We start from the raw sequence: 22,734 nt of genomic DNA, 5'->3' as shown, positions 1-22,734 counted from the left end.
GCTTCGCTCGTCGTCGGCTACCTCGTCTGCCAATCAAGAAGCATTCAACGGTACTAAGTGGCTCGGCTTAATTAAGCGCGCACGGACCAGACGCTGGAGAGGAGAGGGAGCAAGGAAATTGCAGGACGTTTCGACGGACGGCTCGTTGCATCCTGAAAAATATGTTTCCCTCGGTGAGACTGTGGCGTGGTGCGATCTCGCGGAAAATCGCCTAGACAGCGGCCGGCTTTTCTTTGAATTTTTCTCTACCTCTTGCTCGCCTCCCTGCCACTCTCTATCCTCCGCTCTGCATTTCCTGCGTCCGTTTATCTTCTCTTTTTTCGTTCGCCGCCAAAGGATCGCTGTTCCAAACGGCATTCGGGTCAAAGGAAATCACTGGTCGCTTCGTTTCCCTTTGTCCCGCTGACGACTCGCGAATAGTTTTGGAAAATTGCCTCTGTGTACCCTGTTTTACGCGTGAATGACCGTCTTGCACGCGTTTGACACTGCCGTGTGTTTTGAAAGAGAGATTATCTGGTACGTTCGCGGAATTCGTCAATTCCATCGCGACAATCACGAAACAGACGGTCGTGAAAATCGTCCGTTTAGAAAGAAACGGAATCGGAAGATTAAAAACCAAAAAAAAAAAAAAAAGGAAAAAAAAGAGGAAAAAAGCAAGCAACGCTTGAAAAGCTTTGGAGATCTCGCGAGCGTACACGAGGGAATATCCATAGCGTAATCCAGCGTGTCATTCGATTGGCCGGCGTAATTAAATCGAATGACGAGCCAATAAAATATTTATGGAATCGTATGCGAGTGCCGAGCCGCACAATCGACCTCAAACCCCCCGTGCTCTTTCCCCGATGGTTACACGATGTTTACCCCTCGGCAACCCCCTAGAGGGCTGCTTCTGCGTTCACGCATACATCCATGTATATATCTACACATGCATTATATTGCACCAGGAGGAACGCGGAGAATGTTCTTCGATCGAATCCCCTAGCGTGGTGGTCCTATTAACGCCTCTATCCCTCTCTTCGTTTCTCTTCCTGTCATTCCAGTCGCCTCACTTTTTCTCCATCGTCATCTCGACTGCTCCATTCGTTTTCTTTCTTCTACATCTTCACTATTTCTCTCTCTTTCTCTCTTTCTCTTCCTTTCTCCGCTCGACGATTTCGATCCTCTCGGTTACGGGCAATTTTTTTCTCGCATCGTCTGAAGTGTCAAAGCACGCCGGGCGCGTGCTCGCTGGACGCGAAGGGCGAATTAATAATCTCACTGATGCAGGCGTTGAAGAATATCCTATTCAGTGATCGCGATTAGGACCGCTTCTCTCTCTTTCCTCGCTCGACTCGCGTGATTGCATTGGCCGTGAAACGAACCCATTGAATTACCCCTTGCGTGCCTTGCCCGCTCGATCGACCAACGAGCTACTACTCTGTCTTTCCTAGATCGTGACTCGTAAGAAAACTGCTCGTTCTTTGCCAGACTTTCGTCTCTTGTAAACTGAAATTTACAAGAATTAAAAACGAACTGGATACGCGTTCGGTTTGGATTTCCTTCGGCGTTCCTTTCACCTGTTTCAGCGATCCTCGATTCGATCCGGAGGCCCGAACCGATCGAAGGTCGAGCGCGAATCGAATCGAAGGCCCGATCGTCGTCGCGTTCGACACGCGTGCGATCGTTTCTCGATCCTCAGTGACATCGATGACCCTGTTCGCAGCTGTGGAACCAGCCAGGACCCCCTTTTTCGCGCAGCTGTGCCTCGAGACCTTCGCGTACTAGCATCCCTTCACCCGCAGCTAATCGAGCCTCGCAGACCTCTCGATCTGTATCGTCCCTCGCCTCCTGCGTAATCCTTTCCCAATCGAATTCGCTCTGCACTTTATCGGGGGTGTATTAAACTGTCGTTAGCCATGGAAGGGTAAGCTCGTGGTTGCCGATAGAAAATAGAAACAGCGAGAACAGTCGTCGAGGATCAACGGTTAACCATGTCGAGCCTTTCGGTAGTCACATTGATCAGCTCTGCTTTTTATTTCAATTTATTAATTCCATTGCGTAAGCAATATCGAATTCTCTTACGTAAGTAGATTCGCGATGAAAGGATGACACAGGTAACGTAAAGTAAATTTGTAAAGCAGCGTTTTGTAACGTCATCGCTTCTCAATTTGCGATGTTGATCAATGTGGAACAGCTGAACAGCTTCACAACAGCTCGCTGTAGCAACGCGAACATTGACTTTAACGAGAGTTTACCTGGGAAGGGTATAAAAGAAGGAGTTTCGAGAGCTGAGAATATTTCCCAAGATTGAAAGTGGTCGTTCGAAATGGAGCCCCTTAAATCAGCTGCCATAATGAAGTTGCCACTGAGATTCCATCCTAAATTCGGGACTATTATACGCGAGGATCCCATAAATACGTGCATCTCGAAGACGAACGTTCTTGGAAGGATAAAATCTAATATATGCAAATCCCCGCAGCGGGCTGCGTTCGAGATGGCTGTTGAAACAGAGGTTTCGCGGAATCGGCTCGTAATTTACAATCCTCCAAGTGTCGTCTATGCCGTTTGTTTCGCACCTAAAAATTGCTAGCTTTAACTTCTATCTTCCTTCCTCTACAAATTCTCTTCATCATTGAAATTAATCACTGTATCGCTGTAAAGTGTTTCGAGAGAACGCACGGCCAAAGGTAAATGACGTTGCGTTGGCGAGCCAATAAAGGCAAACGCGTTCGAACGAATTCGTGAGACGCGAAATTCTCTGATCAAACAGGAGCCACCAATTAAACCCTTCCAGTCGCATCTCCTCTTATTCAAAGGAATCCGCCAGAGACACAGAGGACGTAGAAAAAGCAAGAGCGAAGGCAAGGGGCTCGTCCATTCTGTTTGTTTTGCTTATCTCAGACAAATTTGCTGTCTTGTAAGCGACACCGGAGGGTCATCTTGACAAACTGGGGTGCTCCTGGGAGGAGCCAGTCGTGTACGGACACACGCGGACAACTTTCGTGCACGTTACCGAAGGATCCTTGGTCCTAAAAGATCAAAACGAGCGACCACTTCTCTCTGTCTCTGTCTGTTCCCTCTTTCTCTCTCTCTCTCTCTCTCTCTCTGTCTATCCTCTGCCACCTGGCCCAAACCCTCGTAAAACTTGACCAACTTTTTTCCTCGAAGAAGCCTGGAAAAGCACGGGAAGCATAGTTATTTATCGCGACGTCGACGCAGAATTTATTGCCGATGATAGGTTCCTGCGAGTGAAATCCTCCCGAAATTCCTTCTCCGTATTGCTTTTCGTCCGTGACTATGGCACGCTGATTTTTCTATGGACGAAAGATCCTGCGGTGAATCGTCCGATTGTTGGAAAACTAGTACGCTTAGAGTTTCAGATTCTACGCGTAGGGAGATGAGATTATCTGAGTCGCCTATGCTTCAATCTCAAAATTCAATTTTCAGACTCGTCGTGTATCGTGAGGCACCATTAGTGGAGTTTAGCTAGTGACAAGGCGAATTACTTGGCTTGATTGAAAGAACCGTACGCATTGTTCGATACACAACCGTATTTAATCAATTCCGGCGGATCTGATCCGTGGAAAACGCGAAGAACAATGTCTCGGATGAATCGGAGGCTGCGTTGTTTCTGAGTTCTCGAGCGTAGAGTAAAATCGTCCCGATAAATCAAGCCCCTCCCTTAGCGCAGGAAGAATTCAATCGGCCATTTATTCCCCTACCGTGGTAATTAATTATTAATTAGGATTACAGCCTCGACCCCGGGGGCGGCCTCTCGACGACGTAACGACTTCCTTCTTCTCCCCGGTGGCAAGATAAACGAGTAAGCCTGGAAGACTTCTAAGTAACTCCATGAATTTTCCGCCGGCACCCTCGGCTCGTGCCTTCGGCAGTGTAGCTTCTAATCATCCCTATCTCCTGGCCACACCCTCGTCTCGCAGCCTGACCACCACCAAGAACAACTGTCTCTCCTTTTTCTTCTTCTTTACGTCTCACTCTTCCCTATTCTGGGATGAATATCGTCTCTAATCTGTTGTCTCTTTCCTTTTCTCGCTTCGACGACTTAGCTCCATTTTTCGACGCAAATGCGACGTTCAACCGATGTTACGCGAGGGTGAGTGTCGACGATGAGGCTTAACGAATCTCGAAATGCCTTCTGACACGTATGTCCGGCCGCGTGTCGCACGCGACCTTTTTAAATCGATTCTTCGTCACTCGTTCCGAACCTCTTCTCCTTCCTCCTCGTGTTTCGTGACGCGAGAAGGGCAACGAAAGCATCGTTTTAAAGACTGTTAGGCGATCTTTTCACCGCGGTGCTTTTTCTTCTTAAAAATTACGAATTATAATTTGACAGATGTTTAGAAGACGAGTGAAATACACGGATCAAAGAACTCGTGCGCGATCGTTGTTAGGAAACAAAGGACGTGTAAGAATATCGTAGACGTTGATAATCCATACGCGAGCTTTTCGTTATTTTTCTCTTCGTGAAATTATATCGTACGATGCGAAAAATTTAAACGAGAGAAGCACGCAGGTTAGAAGCACACGCGTCTAAACGATAAGAAAGAATGTCGTAGGTGGCTTTAATTTCACCTTTGTCTTTGTAAAATCGTATCGTGAAATTTGAGAAATTTCGAAGATGTGAGAAACGCACGGGTTAAAGGCTCGCGTGTAAAATTGAATCCCACGTAAGGCGCGAGCCAGTGGCAAGGAAATCGCCGACAGGAAACGAAGGGCGCGAAAGGAGGGAAACGGAAGTAAATCATGCAACCCCCGTGACGACGTCGCGCGATGACAAACGAGCGAGTCGACGTCATCGCGCAAGAAACGTCGGCGACATCTGATAACGACCTTAATCGCATTAAGGCCCAACCCCCCGAGCACCCCGGCCAACGATCCTTCTTCAACCGGTGCGGTGATCGTGTCCCTAATGTCCCGAGAAAAGCAACGCTGCGATTGCGGATAAATCGCCCCCGACAAACTCGCCTAATATATTTCTTTGCCTTCCATTTCGCTCGTTGTCTCGCTAATACAAACGAATACACAAACGCGCGGTCCATTAGGAGACTTTCACGAGTTTCTTCTCTCGTACAAATGCTTTCCATGCTAACCCTCTGAAAGATTAGTTCGTAGTACGGGAAACGTGTTAGTAATATGGGAAAAGAAACGCATACTTGGTCAGTTGAGTAGAATTTTAATTAATGTCAACAATAAACTAGACAAGAAGAGATACGTAAGCACAATGATTCGTTTGCGAAGTGCATACGTAAATTATCGGTTACGAGTATGTAGATAGTAAGATAGCGTTGGAAAGTTGGATAGTTGGAAAGCGAAAGAAACGAGATATTCAGACTGTGCCGTAGGCACACGTAGTTTTTCTTTGAAGCATCGATCAATAGCGAAAAAGGATTTGTAACAGAGAGAAAAGTGAAAATCTTCTTCGATCGTATTTGATCGTTTTAGTCAAGCGATAATCTCCAAATTTCATCTGTACACGCAAGGATAGCTGCACCTGCAAAAAAAGAAAAAGAAAAAAGGAACGATAGAAAAACAGATGAAAATAAATGAAACTTCCATCGATATATCGATACGTTACGATTATGTTAGCGAAACAACTCTTGAAATGTAAAAGATGTGACAAGTTGGAAAAATCGTAGCGGGGGGTTTGTTCTATAACTCGATCGCGCAACAATGCGACATTTCATTATTAAGCCAGGTAACATGGTGGCTTGGAGGCGAGCATGATTCAAATTAAACCGGCAAATATTTGGGTATTTTATTTTCGAATGGAGGGGGCTTGCTGGCCGGCGGGAACGTTTTGTTACCTATTCGCTGGCCGGCGAGTTTAATTCGTTTCGTTATAAATACATCAGCAGCGGTCGAGCCTGGGAAATTACCTTTGCCGGCATAATGGCAAAAACACGAAAACCAGTACGGAAATAACGGGCAACGAGGGTAGGGCAGGGGGTTTGGTGGGCTGGCTGCGGGGACCGATTGAATTTTGCGCCTGGCCACGGTTTGAATTATGAAAAATCGGTTCGATATTTCGAGCCAGCCGTACAAAATCGGCCGACCACCGTTCGTTAAAATTCATGCGCGCAATTTGGACTGAATCGCGGCCCTGTTTGTTTCCTTGCCAGCATATTTACGGCTGATCCGCGGCCGGTTCGTGCTCGCTACGCGAAAACTGCGCCTCTCGCCTTCTCTTTCGGGACGCGCCGTTCCGCGAATTATCGTTCAATTAAGCCGAAACCAGCGCCGATCGAACGCGATTACAGATTCTCGCTAATGATTCAATTTAAATAACGAATTTTTCAACTCCTTCCTCTACCTTCTTAATCGCTGGCAGGGCAGATTTTCGTGTTCTCTTTTCTCACTTATCTTTTTCTTTTTCTCTTTGGAAATCTTCGATAAAAAAGAATTCTGGCCTCTTAAACGTTTAATAGCAGCATGAAAGACTGGCTACGGATCATCGTCGCATTATCAACGAAGATACCGTATCGACAACAAGGATGAAGACGAGATGCAAAGGAGGGAATAACGCGATAAAAAAAGAACGTTTCCAGTTAAATTGATACTCACGCGACGTGTGTTTCTACCTTCGTAACGTGTGTTCACGCTAGACCTTGTTTGAGATTACGCACGAGTTTCTCGTTCCTGTTCGCCGCTATCAATCATTTAACACTCTCCGACGTTATTCGCAAAAAGCTCGCGTTCCTAATGAATGGTGTAGCGGAGGTATTAAAGTAAGCATAGTTTCAATTACGCTGTCACCGATGACGCGTGTATTCTACTCGTCGCCGTTGAACTCGAAGCTAAGCCGCACGCAATCGCGATGCGACCAACCTGCAGACAGCAACGTGTGTTCTCGTGTCGCGTGTCACGATTTTCTTAATCTCGAATCGACGTCAAATCGATAGAATACTTTGTGCTCTTTACTCACGACCATATTTAAATGTTTGATCGTTTCGAAGGTGGTTCGTGAATCGAAAGGAGAACGGGTAACTAAAGTGGACGAAAGTTAGGTTGGCTTTCGATGAATCGATTCGCGTCCAGTTAGCACCAAGTTCGACTGACCCGGCTCGACCTGGCACACAAAAAGTTCCTTTACTCTTGCAGGAATTACATACAGCAGTCCTTTCACTCTAGCATTTAAAATAGAAGCAACGTACGAACGCCGGTCAATTACGGAGAACGCCCGTGTCATTTATAAATCAGAAGAAATTGCAGTATCGGTGACGTCGAATTGACTGTGAAGTCCGACTCGTAATAATCACAGTGTCACCTGCGCTACACCGGTGTTGGCAATATCGTAACGGTAATGTCGCAATAATATCAGGATAACGGGAAGATTATTTGACTAGAACGTGGTAAACGAGAAAGCACGAGAAGGAAAGCAAGTTAAACGGTCGATTATCTAAAGGTATAGCCGTAGCTGGACGCGTAGCGCGTCGTCGTACACGAAACGATTTGTACTTAATTAAGATTACGCGTTGATGAGAACACGCGCGGCACGCGAGCCAAGATATTCGAGGGAGATTAGAGGCAAGCTATGGCCGGCTCGAACGTAGACACATTCTTGCGACGAGGCTTGGCTGCGCTTATGCGTCCCGTAAATTAACCCCTAATGCCGATTTCTTTTTTATCTGATTGCGTTACTCACCATGCCCGAACGGACTCCGAGTAACAGCCGGTGTCTGGATTCAACATTTTGCGGTCACTCTCTGCCCTGCAAAAGAAAAGCAAAAATGCTATTTACATAAAGAAATTTCCAATCGAAGATCGCAAGGTTCGTTTTCTTTGTATCGTTCGATGCCTAAAACGAAATATTTTAACATAGAGGGATCCAAGATGAAAATTGTCTGGTTGATTCGGAGATACAGGCATTTCGAAAGTAGATCGTAAATACGCCCCGATGTTATATATTCACGTCAACTTGCAAACTTTTAATCGAGTATCCAGTAGGCGCCTCTTCGTTATTAATTTTTAATGTGAAACGCAATTGTTGGCTATCAGTCGTTCGTTTCTGCGGTATCGGTTTCGCAGGAAGTCGCGTAAAAAATGTACACTCGTTTACAAAAGTAACTAATACAACAACTGGTCATTATCAGGCCGACAAAGTCGAGAGTGAACATGGAATAGTAGACAAAGACGATGACAAGGTGCGACACGGACGCTCGTCGCCGAGCGGGACGTGTGTCGATAAATTTATTTGCATCGCGGTGGTTTTATAATAAAACGAGCCACCGCTTTCGTCGGTTATTCACGCTGGACGATACATTATCCACAGGACGCGAGAAATTTATTCGATACACCCTCCTCCCTCTTCGATTCTTTCCTTCGTCTTCTTTTTATCCCTTATCCGCTCTGTCGCGCGCTCTTTTTTTTCTCTCTTTCTCTTGCCATTTTTTCCTGTTTTATTTAGCGAATGCGGAACACACCGAGTTTCACCGTTATTGTCATCTGTGTATCGTCGATTAAACCGCGTGTCAGCCGACACTCCCTTTCACCATGGGGCAGAACGTTTCCGTGTTACACTGCGCGGGGATAGATAAAAATGTGACGGCTGTCCTTGCCGCGAGAACCGGGAGACGACGCGTCGCGAAATTCCAGGGGCAATTTTTCCACGTTCAACGCGACCAACGTTCACGTCTCTTCCCGTGTCAACTTGCGTCGTTGCTCTTTGATAAAATCACACGCGAAATTTTACCAACTGCTTATGACGTTTCACTTGTTGCTACGTTAACTCGATTAATTCGTTGACGCTTTAATTGCCAGAAAAGTTTCAGTTTCTCTTCTTGCAAACGATATATAATTTTCCATTTAATTTCGTTATGAAGCCGTACTTGAACAAATTGTAACTTGTCAAAATATAAGCGAGCCATGCGAGAAATTTAAATGCACAAAAGTATACAGTACAGTGTACATGATACAGTGTATAAAATTTTATACAACAATGTACATAATATTAACATGGTAACGTAATATTCTCCATTTAAAAGAAACATGAATTTTTATGAATCTTTATCGTAATAAAAACAACAATGCAATTGCATACTGGTTATAATTAATTTGCAGATCAATAGCGATAAAAGTGTTAATTTCCATCGAATCAAATTATACACAATCTATCCCTTCTTATTTTCCGTTAGAGTAGACACAAATTTGCTGTAATAGCGACACCAGTTGTTGTCATGCGCGAATCATTGTTACGTCTTGCGCCATAACAGTTGGGGGTCGTCGTTACGATTCTCTTATTGATGTTTCGACCGCCGAACGTTTGAGACGCGTACGACTGAAGAGTACAACGAATAACCTCGCCACGATTATACAATTTCTACGCTTATTTCGATTCTCATTTTGGTAAACAGAAAGAACATTTGTTAATATTTGAACGAGATATACGATTGAAACGAGAAATCGTGAATATCAACAAGTCTTTGTACATTCTGTTCAAAGGGATATTTTTCAACGTTAGAAGAGTAGAATTTCGCCGAAGATGGTCGAAAGAACGCAGCGTTTATCGTTTGCCTGGTAAATCACAACCTTTCCAACCAATTAGGTCGTTGAATGCACATAAATATTTTATTGAATCAAATTGGATCGCAGGGGAATTCCTGTTTGCTCGTTACAACCCTTCGACCGTCTTCTCGCTTTTTTTATCAAAAGCGAGACTACCTCTACGATTTCCAAGTACAAGATCACGAGTAATCCTTTGATTTTTCAATCAGCTGCGGGCTATTGTTTGCATGTTGTGACAGCAAGTATTATCGGGTTCGATTATGAGCGGTATTAAGGGTGACTCGTGAGAACCCCATCTGGTTGTGGAAAGGGGGCGGCGAGGACCGCGGTCATCGAGGGTGGAAATCACTGTTCGCTAGCATTACGCATTCATGCACGTCGCTTGCGTGACTATTCGTGTGCTTTGCGTAACTCGTGTCTTCACGTACAGTCCTCTCCAGTAATAGTTTACCCCACGTACTGCGACACGATAATTTACCAACTAACAATATCAGTCAGTTGACAAGGTACGAGCTGCGAATTATAACATGATTCTCTGTTGCGATTTTAATATTTTTCATTTAATGCGATGAACAGATAATTTATAATTCATAAAATTTACTTTATTTAATTTCACTTCTTTCATTTCACAAATTCGTTACCGCTTTGTAAAGTATTTATTAATTATAATAACGCATTCTAATAATTAGAATCGAAAGGCACATGGTTGGGATTGCTCTTACAAAAAGAAGTCTATGTCCAGATTTATCGTCGAATGGAAATTATGCTTTTAAATATAAAATTAATCTTCATCGTGGTTACACATTTTCGTCATTTAATTAGATACAATTGTGCAACCGTATAACAATACGAACATTTCGTTAAAGGCATTGAAATGTGTTAAACCAAAATTATGTTACATTATTCTTTCTCTCTTCCTGAAAAAAAAAAAAAAATGTAAACGCGGACAAGGACCATTTTCGTTTTGAGAACTTCGATTTGTTTTTTAACTATTAGATCCTTATAAATCATCATGAAATTCCACTTTGCTTTCTTCTTTTCAATTTCTGCAAAATCGTTAAGTGAAGATGTCGTTGATCGCTTAAAAGTTGAAGATGAATATGAATATCGAAGGAAGTTTCTCTGTTTTCTTTTTGACGCAAGTTTGTCCCCTTGGTAGAATGATATGCAATTATTGCGGTGGACTGTACGTGGGTTGACGCTCGTATGGGAATGCGAATTCGATGCGGTACCACGCAGTAATTCGAGGGGTCGGTCGGTAGGAATGTGATTTTTGGCTACGAGGGGTGAAACGCCCCCTTCAGCCGTGCGGTTTGCGCGTGACGTTTGAACCCGCCGATTCCTTGCGGTTTTTTTTTTCTTTTTTACTTCCACTCATCGTAATACTTGCTCCCCACGAAATTATTCACTGTGAAAAATCGTGAATCGCAATAACGATACAGTCAAAAAAAGGTATTATCGCACCATCATCCTTTACAGGATCGTGACAAATCAAAATACCAGGCGTTCCGGAAGAAAAGATGTGCGTTTTTCGTGTTTGAAACGAAATTCGGGGAATTATAGTCTCTTTCTTTGATTGATCAACTGTGGAAGAAGCGTCTGTTCATTCGTAATAAATTGATATACTTTTCTACGACCACAGCCACCGACGCTTTATACTTTAAACGATAATATTCTGCGATACAATTGCTGGCTTCTTTTCAAGTCTATAATTATTCAAAACTACAAGAAACCTCATTTTACGTTTCTTTGTGGTTACTGCCTTCCTCCATAGTTGGATAGTTTTAATTTCTATTATAACTTCTCAGTCATTAATTCTAACTAAAATAAAATTTAATTTTCAGATTATCGCTAAGTACAACGATGAAGATGGGGCGTGAAATATCTCTCTCTTACTCGGGAGAATTATTGGAGCAAACGTGTCTCAAAGGAAAATCAGCGCTAGAACGTGTCGTTTAAACAATTTGTACGTATTTCTGTTTTTACCATTACCATCTTCCTCCGTAATTGGCTAGTGCATATATCATCTCCAATACTTATTATTAAATTCCACCGAAAGTTTCTTCGAAATTCATTAGTATTTCTTAAAATACTTACTAAACGAAACATTCCTGACACGATCGAATTCCTTTCTCGTGTTAAAAACACAGGTATCGCCGCATGTCGCATGTTGCATATTTTCGCGTGCACGGGATTGTCGAATTTCATCTAAGTCTCGAGAAACCGGAACGAAAAGGAATCGCTGATCCGATGTGTCGGCGAACGATGTTCGCGGAATACCGTGGAACGTGACGAGTAGTAGCTCTTAATTCACGTAACCGGAGAACGATCGTTGCACTCCGATAGGAACATCGAGTTTACACGGCTGAACCGGATCGCGTTTCAATTCGTCGACAGGTTGCGAATAATGCTGTTGGCCGAATCGCACGCGAAACGTTTCGCGAGCGGTGAGCTTTCAATTATGCAAACATGCCAGCCAGTAGCCAGACGCGAATAAAATTTCACGTACCGCCGATATTCAGCCGATTGTACGCCCTGCTGCCGCATGAAAAACCACACTCGGTTTAATAAAAAATCGATCGTGCCGCTTTTATCCGCGGAAAAGTAATTAGACAATGCATGATTAAAAAGACCGATTCTCGCCGAGTAGAAAATAAAACGATACGTTTCATCGTACGATAGACATTGCGTGGTTAAAATCGAACACCGCCGGAGAAGATCGTGACAAGTTGCCATCTTTGGCAGGTTTCGTTAATATTCAATTGAATTTTTATTTGATTCTATAGCTAAACCTGTACCTTCCCCATTCTTCTCGTGATTTTGAAGATGCTACGTGTCGCAAGATTAAAATATCGTTTGCCTCGAACGATATTCTTCGCGTTTTCTAAAATGTTTTGTCAACTATTTATATTTGCTTGTTTTTTTTCAGTTACGTCGGGTAGACGGAATGATAAGGATTTTTTAAAAAATCAGGTATATTTAAAGAAATTTAAATACGATTTCCTGGTTTCTTGCAAAAATGAATTGCCCGGTTGCGTGATGCGTACTGTGAGAGAAACTTTCAGATTTCTTTATCGTGTTTCGTGTTTATTCCCGTGGCATTTAATAAATTTGAACGGTGGCTATTTGTCAGGACTGTCGATGGTTAATGACTAATCGTCAGCAGGGTTGATCGTTCCGCTGTCTTCGGGGGTATCGTGAGAGACGAGCAGGTGAAGAAGGGCGAAACCAACGAGGTTGAAGCAAGATAGAACGAATATTTCAGGGAGTGGAAGGACGTGGCGCGTTTCTACGTTGCCTGGTACCTTTCGTTCTCCAACCATTTGTCACGGTGACAAGGCAATCTCACCCCTGCGCGCTATCATCCCCTTCATGAAACGCGAATTCGTTCTCCAGTTACGTCGATGTCATCGATCAAAGTTATTCGAAGATTGGATGCTCGCTGTTATTGCGACGAAATATCGTCGTTCCCCTGTCGTCGGATTTTTCCGAGTTATATTTAAGAGAGAAAGAACAAAATTAAATTCGACTGGAGAGGGTAAAACGTCTTGCTGTCGAAAGAGGAGCCACGATTTCAGTGAGATTGTAGAAACGGAGGAAGATTCGGACCAATCTACCGGCAATCCGGCTAAAAGTCGTCGACTTCAAGTATCGTATCCCTCGCGACGTAATCGTTACACTCAAGAAGAGTGGTTGCTTCATCCAGCTAAACGGCAAACGCCTCTACTTCCATTAACCCACCAGGAAAAAATAAAAAATGAAGGAAAAGCGAAGGAAATCCAGAAACATGAAAGTTGAAAAATTTTCGCGAAAATTCTATACGACAGATTCGCGTCTTACAACTTGAGATAAAATGCAATGCTTTTCCAATTACATACACTGTCATTTCTACGAAACGTGACAATTCATCGATGAGAATTTTGTATTATCGCAAGGTTACCATATACAGGGTGGTTGGTAACTAGTGGTACAAGCGGAAAGAAGTGGAAAAAAGAAACAAAATTAAAAAAATGTTTATTCTATATTTTCGACTTCTTTTTTCGCGTAGAATCACCCCCTTTCCGCTATATCTAAGTACAAAGAAAGAATTCGTTCGGACTTTTCGGTAGAATTGCAGTGATATAGTAAATTATAACAATCACGTTTGAACGATAATAATCAGTTTATCTGTCGTTTCTAGTCTAAGTATACTAGATCGTTTAAGCAGATTTTAATATAAAAATTAGTAGCACAGTGTCGTTGATGAACGGATCTGAGGGAACATCGGTAGGGAGAAAAGTTTTTGAACGGTTTGACGAGATGTCCAGCTCTGAAACAAACGTCGGTTCCCCTCGCGGATTTTCCACAGGAACTTTTTTTTTTTTTTTTTAACAGGAAAGAGAGTCGAATCGATCCATGTTAATAATCGTCGAGTGCTACGCAAGTACCGTGTCCCCAGTCGCATAATCACTGTACTTAAGGGGAGTGCTCGCTCCACCCGTGACCGGGTTCCCACAACCTCGCCGTCATTAAACGACCGGGCGAATCACGTCGGTCTCCTGTCCCATGTGATCAACCGTTTTGGCAGGTGGTGCGTTCACGGATTTCCCATAAAATCGCGAATTGTCTGCACGGTTTAATTGCAGTCCCTTCCGATGACAATTGGTTCCACGCAAATCACCATATACGTTAACAAATCACCATACAGTTAATACTTCACCTTTACTGTAGTACATTTTTAACGACACACGTATACCTTTGTTTGTAAGTATTAGGACACCGTCTGGTTTCCCATAAAAATTTTTTTTTATTTTTACATTCACATTTATCATGCGAGATAAGCGTGCGAGAATTTGTAAGAAGTATTTTTTCACGAGATACCACAGAGGAACGTAATTTATGGAGAATCGTGCGTGTTGCTCGCTACAGCTTCCAAAAATGTTGAATCCACTTTCCACGGCAATTACATTTCGCGCAATCAAGTTCATCGTGAAATATTACCGATCTCGAAATTGAGCCTCGACCCATGAAAGTTTGGCAAGCTCTGTATTAGATTGTTACGAATAACCTGACTCTCTGTGCCGATATTTATTACCGGTGGTGCATATATTTATCAATTCATATATTTCAATTGTATAACGCGCCGCTGTTATCGCGTCGGCATTAATCACCCATGGGGAGTAATTAAGTACACCGGAATCGGGGCAGCCCCGCTGTAAAGCAAAGTGGAAACGAAGCGACCTCGTGTCGTTCCGCATCGAGGAGTCGAAGGTGGGGAAGCACGACTTCCTTCGATGCTCGACTCGCGACGTCGGGCTCGTGTAACAAATCGACCTTTTAATCACGAGTGGCTCGCTGCCTGCAGTCATTTCGCCTAATGGGGCCCCCTTGTTTAGGCGCTACGTGCCGCAGTGCGGTAGGTTGCCGGCAAATTTCACCACGGGCCCCAAAGATTCGACGTTTTGTTTGAGCCTCGAGTTGGCCATTAGTCACCGTTCGCGCCGGGGAACATCGATATCGGTCATCCTTCGATCGCTTTCAAACGATCGACATACGGACACTCGAGCGACTGGAATATGGACGAAAAGGAAATGGGATGCTTCGAGTCTGACAACGAGCACAAGCGTAGCAGGAATGATCGTTTAAAAAATACGGAGAACGACTTTGAACTTGGCGAAATTGAAATACGATTTTTGTATCAATTTATTCGAATATATATTTTTCGATAATTTAGCCTTCGGATGGCGAGCGTTAGGCTTGCGAATATATTTCACACTTTTTTACTTTCTGATTGTAAGTTGCGTTTACGTAGATACACACTCTAGTTGTTCTATCGAATTATACGAAGGATTTTATTCGTTAAATAAACTTGATTATTCCATAGAAGCCTTTCCACAAAGCTTCTTATTTTACAATTTTTCTACTAATTTCTCCAAGTATATCTTTCGAGACAAAGTTCATCCTTCCAGAAATATATTTCGAAGATGAAAAGTTTGAGCAATGGGAAACGACGATGTCTTATTACCGGAAACACGAACGAAAACGAATCTGATGGTTGATCGATGAATCGAGAGAGATGGGAAGCGGGAGAGCGAGACAAATAGAGGAAGGAGGATCCATGGATCCATGGATCCGAAACGTGACGGCGCTCGGCTGAGCGTGTATCCCACCTGAAAACCGGAAACCGGGGTTCCCCTGCGGAGAGAGAGACGGCAAGCCTACCGGAACACCGGAACCGGAAGGGTGCGGAACCTAGGCGACCGACGACGTGCCGGACAGTACCGGCTCGCACTGATTACCCGCTGATGAAACGTACCGGCTCGTTGACTTCGGCCAGGGTCGCCATTAGGTACGCCCCTGAGATTCTCTCAACGATGGAAAAATCATGCCAGATCCGCGTGACTTAGGCGACTTACGCAAAAATAATACATATCGTTCCATAAAGTAACTCGATGACTTACAGTGACAACGAAAAGTATTGACGCTCTTGCTTGCCAATGAAACGATTCTCGATCAGATTCTACGTTTCATTTTTATAATATATCTTCGCTAAATTTTTATAATTATACGAATGTACCATCAAATGATACGAATTTTACTATACTTGGATTCAATTAATTAGTATGCGCATACTGTAATACGTACGATGGTGTGCGAGAACTTCCTGTAGCTACTGTGTAACAAGCAAGTTTGATCGTCGATAGAAAAGGCTCGTAACAAGAACAAATTCAAATTTTTCACTCGTTTAGACAACAATATTAATACTAATTAATTCTATTAATTAGAAGTTAAATTCACGTCACGGTGTAGCCCACGTTATAAAAGATGATCTATATCTGGACATATTTTCGAATGATAGGTTCTATATTCAATAGGTTTCAAATGGAAATTGATAGGTTTTACAAGACCTTGAAATGTATTCTTTTGTCGTCCTGAACATAGATACAGATGAACAAGGCTAATTTTTACTATCGGCACTTGAATTGTAATAAGATGAAGAAGTCGATGTCATCTCTGGTATAAACGTCATAATCTTCTCAGTAATGCTAAATAACGACCTTTGAACGAATGTGTTTCGTAGCACACTGAGTTCTGATCATTTTTATTGCTTCACGGTTTCACGTGACAATGGGACGCGTGTTTTTTAGGCCCGGCCGATGGGAAAAAGCGATCGCGACCGGAAGTGGAAGTGGAAGTGGAAATTGAGGCAATGAGAGCGTTGCCCGGCGAGGCTCTTATCGAGATATCGCCGGTTTCTCGTTTCCGCAATTTCCTATCTGTACTGGCTTCGCACGGCCGCCAATAAAAATATACTTGGAGCTCTAAACGAACGAAATCTGTTCCCACATCGAATATTTTAGACGTCGCTTAGTCGTTGAACGCGGATAATTTCTTCTTCCTCTCTACGTGTATGTTCCTTTTCTCATTGTTATCCCGAGTCGTTGCAATCAACAAATTTATGATCCGTTTATTTCACGGTTGCTGATGATTTGAATTGAATTAACTACGATTAATCTTGTTAATCTGCTTTAAAAGATAGTGGTTTTGCATACAGTTAGGCGAATTAAGTCGTTTCGCGAGGAACATTGCGCGGAGAGAGACAGTTCCGCGTTCCCTGTGATTAAGAAGCAAGAAGCAGATTCGCAATTTTCTGCGCGATTTGTAACCCGTTTTCTAAGCCAATTCAATTAACGAGCTCGAGATTTTTCACGCATAAAGCGAAGTAAACTCCTTCCTGAAGACATTCTAACGCATAATTTCGAACTTAGTCTATGATCGCGTGGTCAAATCGGCGAATTCGTTTGTCACGAGCCAAACGTCTGTAACGAGCGTATTTATAAGGGTTTGCAGCACTCCTTTTTATCGGAAAATTATCAAATTCTCTAAGAATGTTGATCCCCTTTGAAACGTTAGACACAAATTTATACTTCAGATCAATTGTCACATTTAATACGAAACCAATAAACCTACCAATATCTATGACGAATTATTATACGATTATTATACGAATTATATATTATATTTCACGCATTCAGCGTAATATAGCCGCATCGCTCCAAGTCTGTTTCTACGTTTTCATTTTCTTCTGAAATCTCAATCGCAAAATTTCTTTTGCAAGCGGTGTAAACGTTTGCACGCAAAATCGTCCTTTGGATCGGGCTTGCGCGCTGTCTCGCTGTGCTCCAACGGAGAAACAGCCACGAAGAGGGTGACAGAGGGGCGAGGAGCGAGAAGGACGTGGCGAGGAGCGAGAGAGAAGCGGAGAGTAATTCACCCTTGCGGCAACATTGCGCGAGAGCACACCTGGCCAGAGCTGCAGCTGCAGCTACAGCCCCCCGTCACCGACAGGGGATGAAAAGGAGAGGGAAAAACTAGCGGACCGAAGGGTCGTTCCACGGGGCATCACGGGTTCTACTGGCCCGTTCGGGGGGGAGGGGGGGGGGAGGCTGGTCTGGATGCTGAGATTTCAGTTACGCAGTTGCTCGCCAACGATTTTCAGACTCCACCGAACCAGCAAATACGTATAGCGATAATATTGTTTTTCAGTGTCCTGTACCGTTTGCTAGCGGTATTTTAGCCCTGTTGCGTTCTTTCCCATTAATTCGTATCTTTCCAACGTTAAAAGATATCTCAGAGTCGAATGAAATATCACGATACTCGTGATTTCTTATTTGAATTTTATGTTAATCGTTGTCTGCAGATATTGTGAACACCTTTTGTTCGCCTGAATGAGAGCAAGATTAAAATATGAGAAATCGGAGGTCGCAGCGTTAAGTTAAGTTAAGTTGCTGACGGAACATTATCCCATTATCGTGTTTCATTTTTTAATTTCTTAATATTTTGATATTAGAAAATATGTTCGGAATGCAACGTGATCCGATTTTCCTTATAACTCGTGAATATGTATAAGATACATGTAGATAATACGATAGATAATTAGAAAATGATGTTGATAATTATTAACCTCGCGTATTATAAGAAACTATACGAAAATTATACTATACTTGGAAGATTTTCTTGCACGCTTGTTTCGTTGAAGCTTGCGTTTTAAATTGTAAAGTGACTGAAGGTAAAGTAGCTCTATTTTACATCTGTATTTACGTGGACCTTAAATGGAAGGAGCGATACGAGGCTGAATCATCGTATGTATTATCCAGATCGGTTCTACCTAATCAAGTCCCTCTTAATCGATTCAAACATCCTCTCGCGTCTCTCTCTCGGCCTATCTGGCCACGACGAAGCACCGTGCAGGTGAATTTATTCAAATGCCGATCAATTCAGAAGGATGACACTCATCGACACGGCGGCTCCAGTACTTCTGCCTCTCTTTTTTCCCTCCTTTGTCATTCGCGTTACGATGCTTTTGTGCGGCCGCCTCAGAAGGGGCGGCCCGGAACAATGACCGTGATGTACGATTCGAGAATTTGTTTATAAATGCCGGAGCGTCGTCTTTCGAGGATATCCGCCGATGAAACCCGTCCACGAGAGGATTTCCCGTGGAGAACTACCGGGACAGGTTCATTCGTATTATCTTCCTCCCGCCTGCACGAGGGTCGTTCAAAGATCATCCACAGCGTCATTCGAACGATTAAAAAGAGAAACAAAGAAGAAGTTGAATCGAACAATGGCTTGAAAGAATAGAGAAAGTATTTTGTAAACGTAAACAATCTACGCGGCCGCATTCGCTCGATCTTTGAGATGAGATATTCGATATCTTATCGGAACCAGTTTTTAATTCCCTTGATAAGCTTTGGAGAATTCCAATTTTATGTCGTTCGATACGTAGTATTGCGACGATGGTTTATATTCTTCGTCTATGACATTACCGGTACATGAAAATCATACGAGGGCACGTGATTTTCTAGTTTCATTGCCGCTTTGTGATTTAACTGATGGATTTTGATATGACATAATTAGAAATGAACACGATCTATCAGCTACCAAAATGTAGATCTTGAAAGCGATCGATCAACTTATCGATTGATGAAATATGCGATCCAACGATGTTGGTCAATTATGAATAGTAGAAATACATACTGTTGAATGGTTTTGTGAAGAAATAATGTGGCTAAAGTTTGAGAACAGTTTCACTGAAAACAGTTACTCTTATCGTTAGTTAGCGAGGAATTTATGAAACTTATAAAAGACGTGAAAGCTTCATCGAAGACTTAGTTAATTAATACCCAAGTGTCGGAATAAATCGGACAATCGGCACTATAGTTGACAAATACGCGGTACCGCTTTATAGAATTCTCGAACGATAACGATTTTCGCGTCGAGGAACCTTCGTGCTCCTATTTAGCCAATTATCAGTACGAGGGGAGTGTCGCGAGAACGCGGGGGATGAAAAATGTTTGCTGGCCGGTTGACGCGTCCTGGGGGTCTCGGCATTAGTCGCGAGACAAAGGAGCAGCAATTACAAAAGAAGAAGCGTGTCCGCCTCGAGGAAGAAGATCCGGAAGCCTAAGTTTATTTACATTACAGTGCCATGGCCGGTCTCTCGCTCCTTTTGTCGGCTGTAGCGTAATGCATATTAATAGGAAATAATCCCCCTGAAAAGGGGGTTGCGGGTGGTCACGGGAACGTAACGAAGGACTCGTAGAAAAGCCCCGGAGGAGAACGTTCTGCCAGATACAACGTCATCTCGCGTCACGTGGAAATTCCTGACGAATTCCGGCCACCCTGGGATAAATATTCATGGACGTGGAACTGAATTTTTATTGGGTCTTTCTCAGGCAAATCCTTCGCTTTTTAAGGAGAATTCTGCACGAGCATTCTGCATGGGAAATATACATATAGTAAGGTAGGGTTATTTGAATCATCTAAGCTTCTACATCTTAAAATTCAGTCTCCGACTTCGCGAACAATAGTCAGATTTGTCGTATAATACGAGACGCCATTAGTGTTTAATGAAATAACGAAAGAATGCGAATATATTATGCATTTAGAGACTAGCGAGGAGAAATATAAAAAACGAGAGAACGATTCGAATAATTCTACGAGTTAGAGTTACTCGAGTCAGCGACGAGATCTCGCATCAGCATCTCGGATGTCGAATTGGACAACTTCTCTTCTTATAAAGTCACCGATTTCTCATTAACCAGCTACACAATCGTTCCATTACATTACCAGCTACACGATAAATCCGTTTATCGTAAGCAGATTGTTCAATTTCGAAAGAACAACGTATCAATGTCGATTACAATCGCCGAGCAATCTCAGTTAGTTATCGTTTCATCGAATAAGAAAGAATTATTATTTCCACCGGCTAGGGGTGGAGAAATTTGAATAAAAAAAATTGGGTCAGCTAAAAAGACGGGCTGCAACGAGTCCAGTGAATGAAAGGAGCTGGTAAATCCTGGAAAGCACGAACGATGAAACCGCTGAGCCAGCTACACCTCTTCGTAGCTACAACCTCCGCTAGAAGAAGAAATCCTACTTCCGAGAATTTCAGCCAGAGAAGCAACTTTCCTTTTTTTCCTTCTTCGTTCTGCCACCGGCAGGATTATCTTCCCACGGGACTTTGGACCGGGAACAATTACCAGCCTCTCGAAAATCCACCGCGAAAGAGTTTCCTCGAGAAAGCGCCGTTCGAACAGGGAGGCAAAAGAAATTCGGAGAAAACCTTGTTCTGCCGTGTCGCGACGTAACAGCTCGTTTAAATTTCAGTTAAACGTGTCACCCGTTGTTCTGCAGACTTTCGAAGTTGGGTCAGAAAAATTCTAATTACGCGGACAAAGGGGAAAAACGAAGAGGAACGTTCTCTCCTTTTCTCGTGGTTGTCACCAAGGAGTCACTCGATTCGACCGTCCAAGTACGAAACAGCTCTGTTCAAATATTAACACGGGAAACAGAGGAGATTCTCAGACCTTGCTTGGTTTCGTAATACCGGTAGCTGAGTTTATACGTTTACCCGGAGGTTATCTGTACCCGTGTTTGCCGACACCTCGCCACGTACGTGTAACTTACAGCCCGCGCCCACGCGTTCGCAGACAGACGAGCCCTGGCTGTTACAATAAGCTCGATTACATCGATATTTGGCGTCTCGTCGCGATGACAATCTCAGAAACGTCGTGGCATTGTCGCTTCTTAAATTTCGACTTCACTGAAATTCGAATTTCCTTTTCTAGATTGAAGAATGTTAAAAATTCGAGACTTTCGCGTCATGTTATTGTTGGAATTTTTCAAATCGGACCTTTCGAGCGCGAACTATGCTGACGCGTAACAAGAGTAGAGGAAAAGACGTTCCGATGTTTTACCAACGTGGCGGCTAGCAGAGATCGACAGGCGCGATCATCGATCATTCCCCAAGGGTTTCAAATTTTAAATTTTTTAATTCAAGGTAAATTAACATTTTTACGGATTATTCTACCCGGCAACCGGTCGTTCGATTTCCAAATATCTTGGACATAAGAATTTTTCGATTGCGATTTTCTCATTAGGTAGTAATGGTTGTCAACCCAATAGAATTCCGATCCTTCGTTCATGATGTTATGTTCAGTCTTGCTATTTCGACATGAAAGTACCGAAACATGAGCAAACTGGAATAGTCAAAGATTTGAGAGACACGGAGGGATCTAGTCAGGTACACGGTCGAATCCTGGAAATAATCACAGATCCACCGACGCGCACAGAGGAGGGATCGGTAGACAGTTGGGCGCCCAAATCTTGTACCGGCAAAGTCCTGACACGAGAATCTCAGGTAGCCGTGTCCCTACCTTCGTGGGTCCCCTCCTGCGTAGTTCTTCGCAGTTAGAGCGGAGAGGAGACACGAGGGGAGTCCCTGGTCTATCTGCGAACACCCTGATCTCCCCCTCCCCCTCTCCGAATCTCCTTGACAGAACAAGCGCACCTGGTCAGGGCTGGCAGTACTCGGACTCGATTTCTTCCACCTCTGATTTTCCGCTCTCAATATCTAGCTGCATGCGAACGGTTGCACACCGTTTCACAATATTATACGCAACGCAGTACGCGTATAATCTAATGGATTATATGGAATGAATTTTACAAATTAAGAAATTAACAAATTAACCGATTGTATTCGATTAGCAATTATTCCGCCGAAACTAGCTATACATCGACGCTACGTTCTCCGCTATGTTCTCCGCTAGCAAATATCCAATTTAAATTAATCTCATTTAATTAACAATGACGTCTTACAACAATAGCCGTGTTTCAATACCACCGAAAGCATCTTTTGTGGAGTAATAAAATATACTTTAAAGCAAATGAGATTCTAATTGTAAGCGTTGG

At 43.2% G+C, this 22,734-nt stretch overlaps 1 protein-coding gene across 3 annotated transcripts in view; it reads right to left on the bottom strand.

Annotated features, from left to right (window-relative positions):
* The window catches only part of LOC117216559 (transcription factor Sox-2-like), a 117,206-nt gene that overhangs the window by 43,784 nt on the left and 50,688 nt on the right, over positions 1-22,734 (bottom strand). For all 3 annotated transcript variants that reach the window (XR_004489382.1, XM_033463340.1, XM_033463341.1), the window contains exon 2: positions 7,643-7,708. Coding sequence is in view for 2 of the 3 variants with exons in the window: in XM_033463340.1 (XP_033319231.1) it covers positions 7,643-7,708 (66 nt within the window). In the remaining variant the exon portion in view is untranslated. The remainder of the gene's footprint in view (positions 1-7,642; positions 7,709-22,734) is intronic.

This window comes from Bombus bifarius, unplaced genomic scaffold (genome assembly GCF_011952205.1).
Source record: "Bombus bifarius isolate JDL3187 unplaced genomic scaffold, Bbif_JDL3187 scf7180000010271, whole genome shotgun sequence".
Lineage (NCBI taxonomy): Eukaryota > Metazoa > Arthropoda > Insecta > Hymenoptera > Apidae > Bombus > Bombus bifarius.
This window is presented reverse-complemented; position numbering and strand designations above follow the sequence as displayed.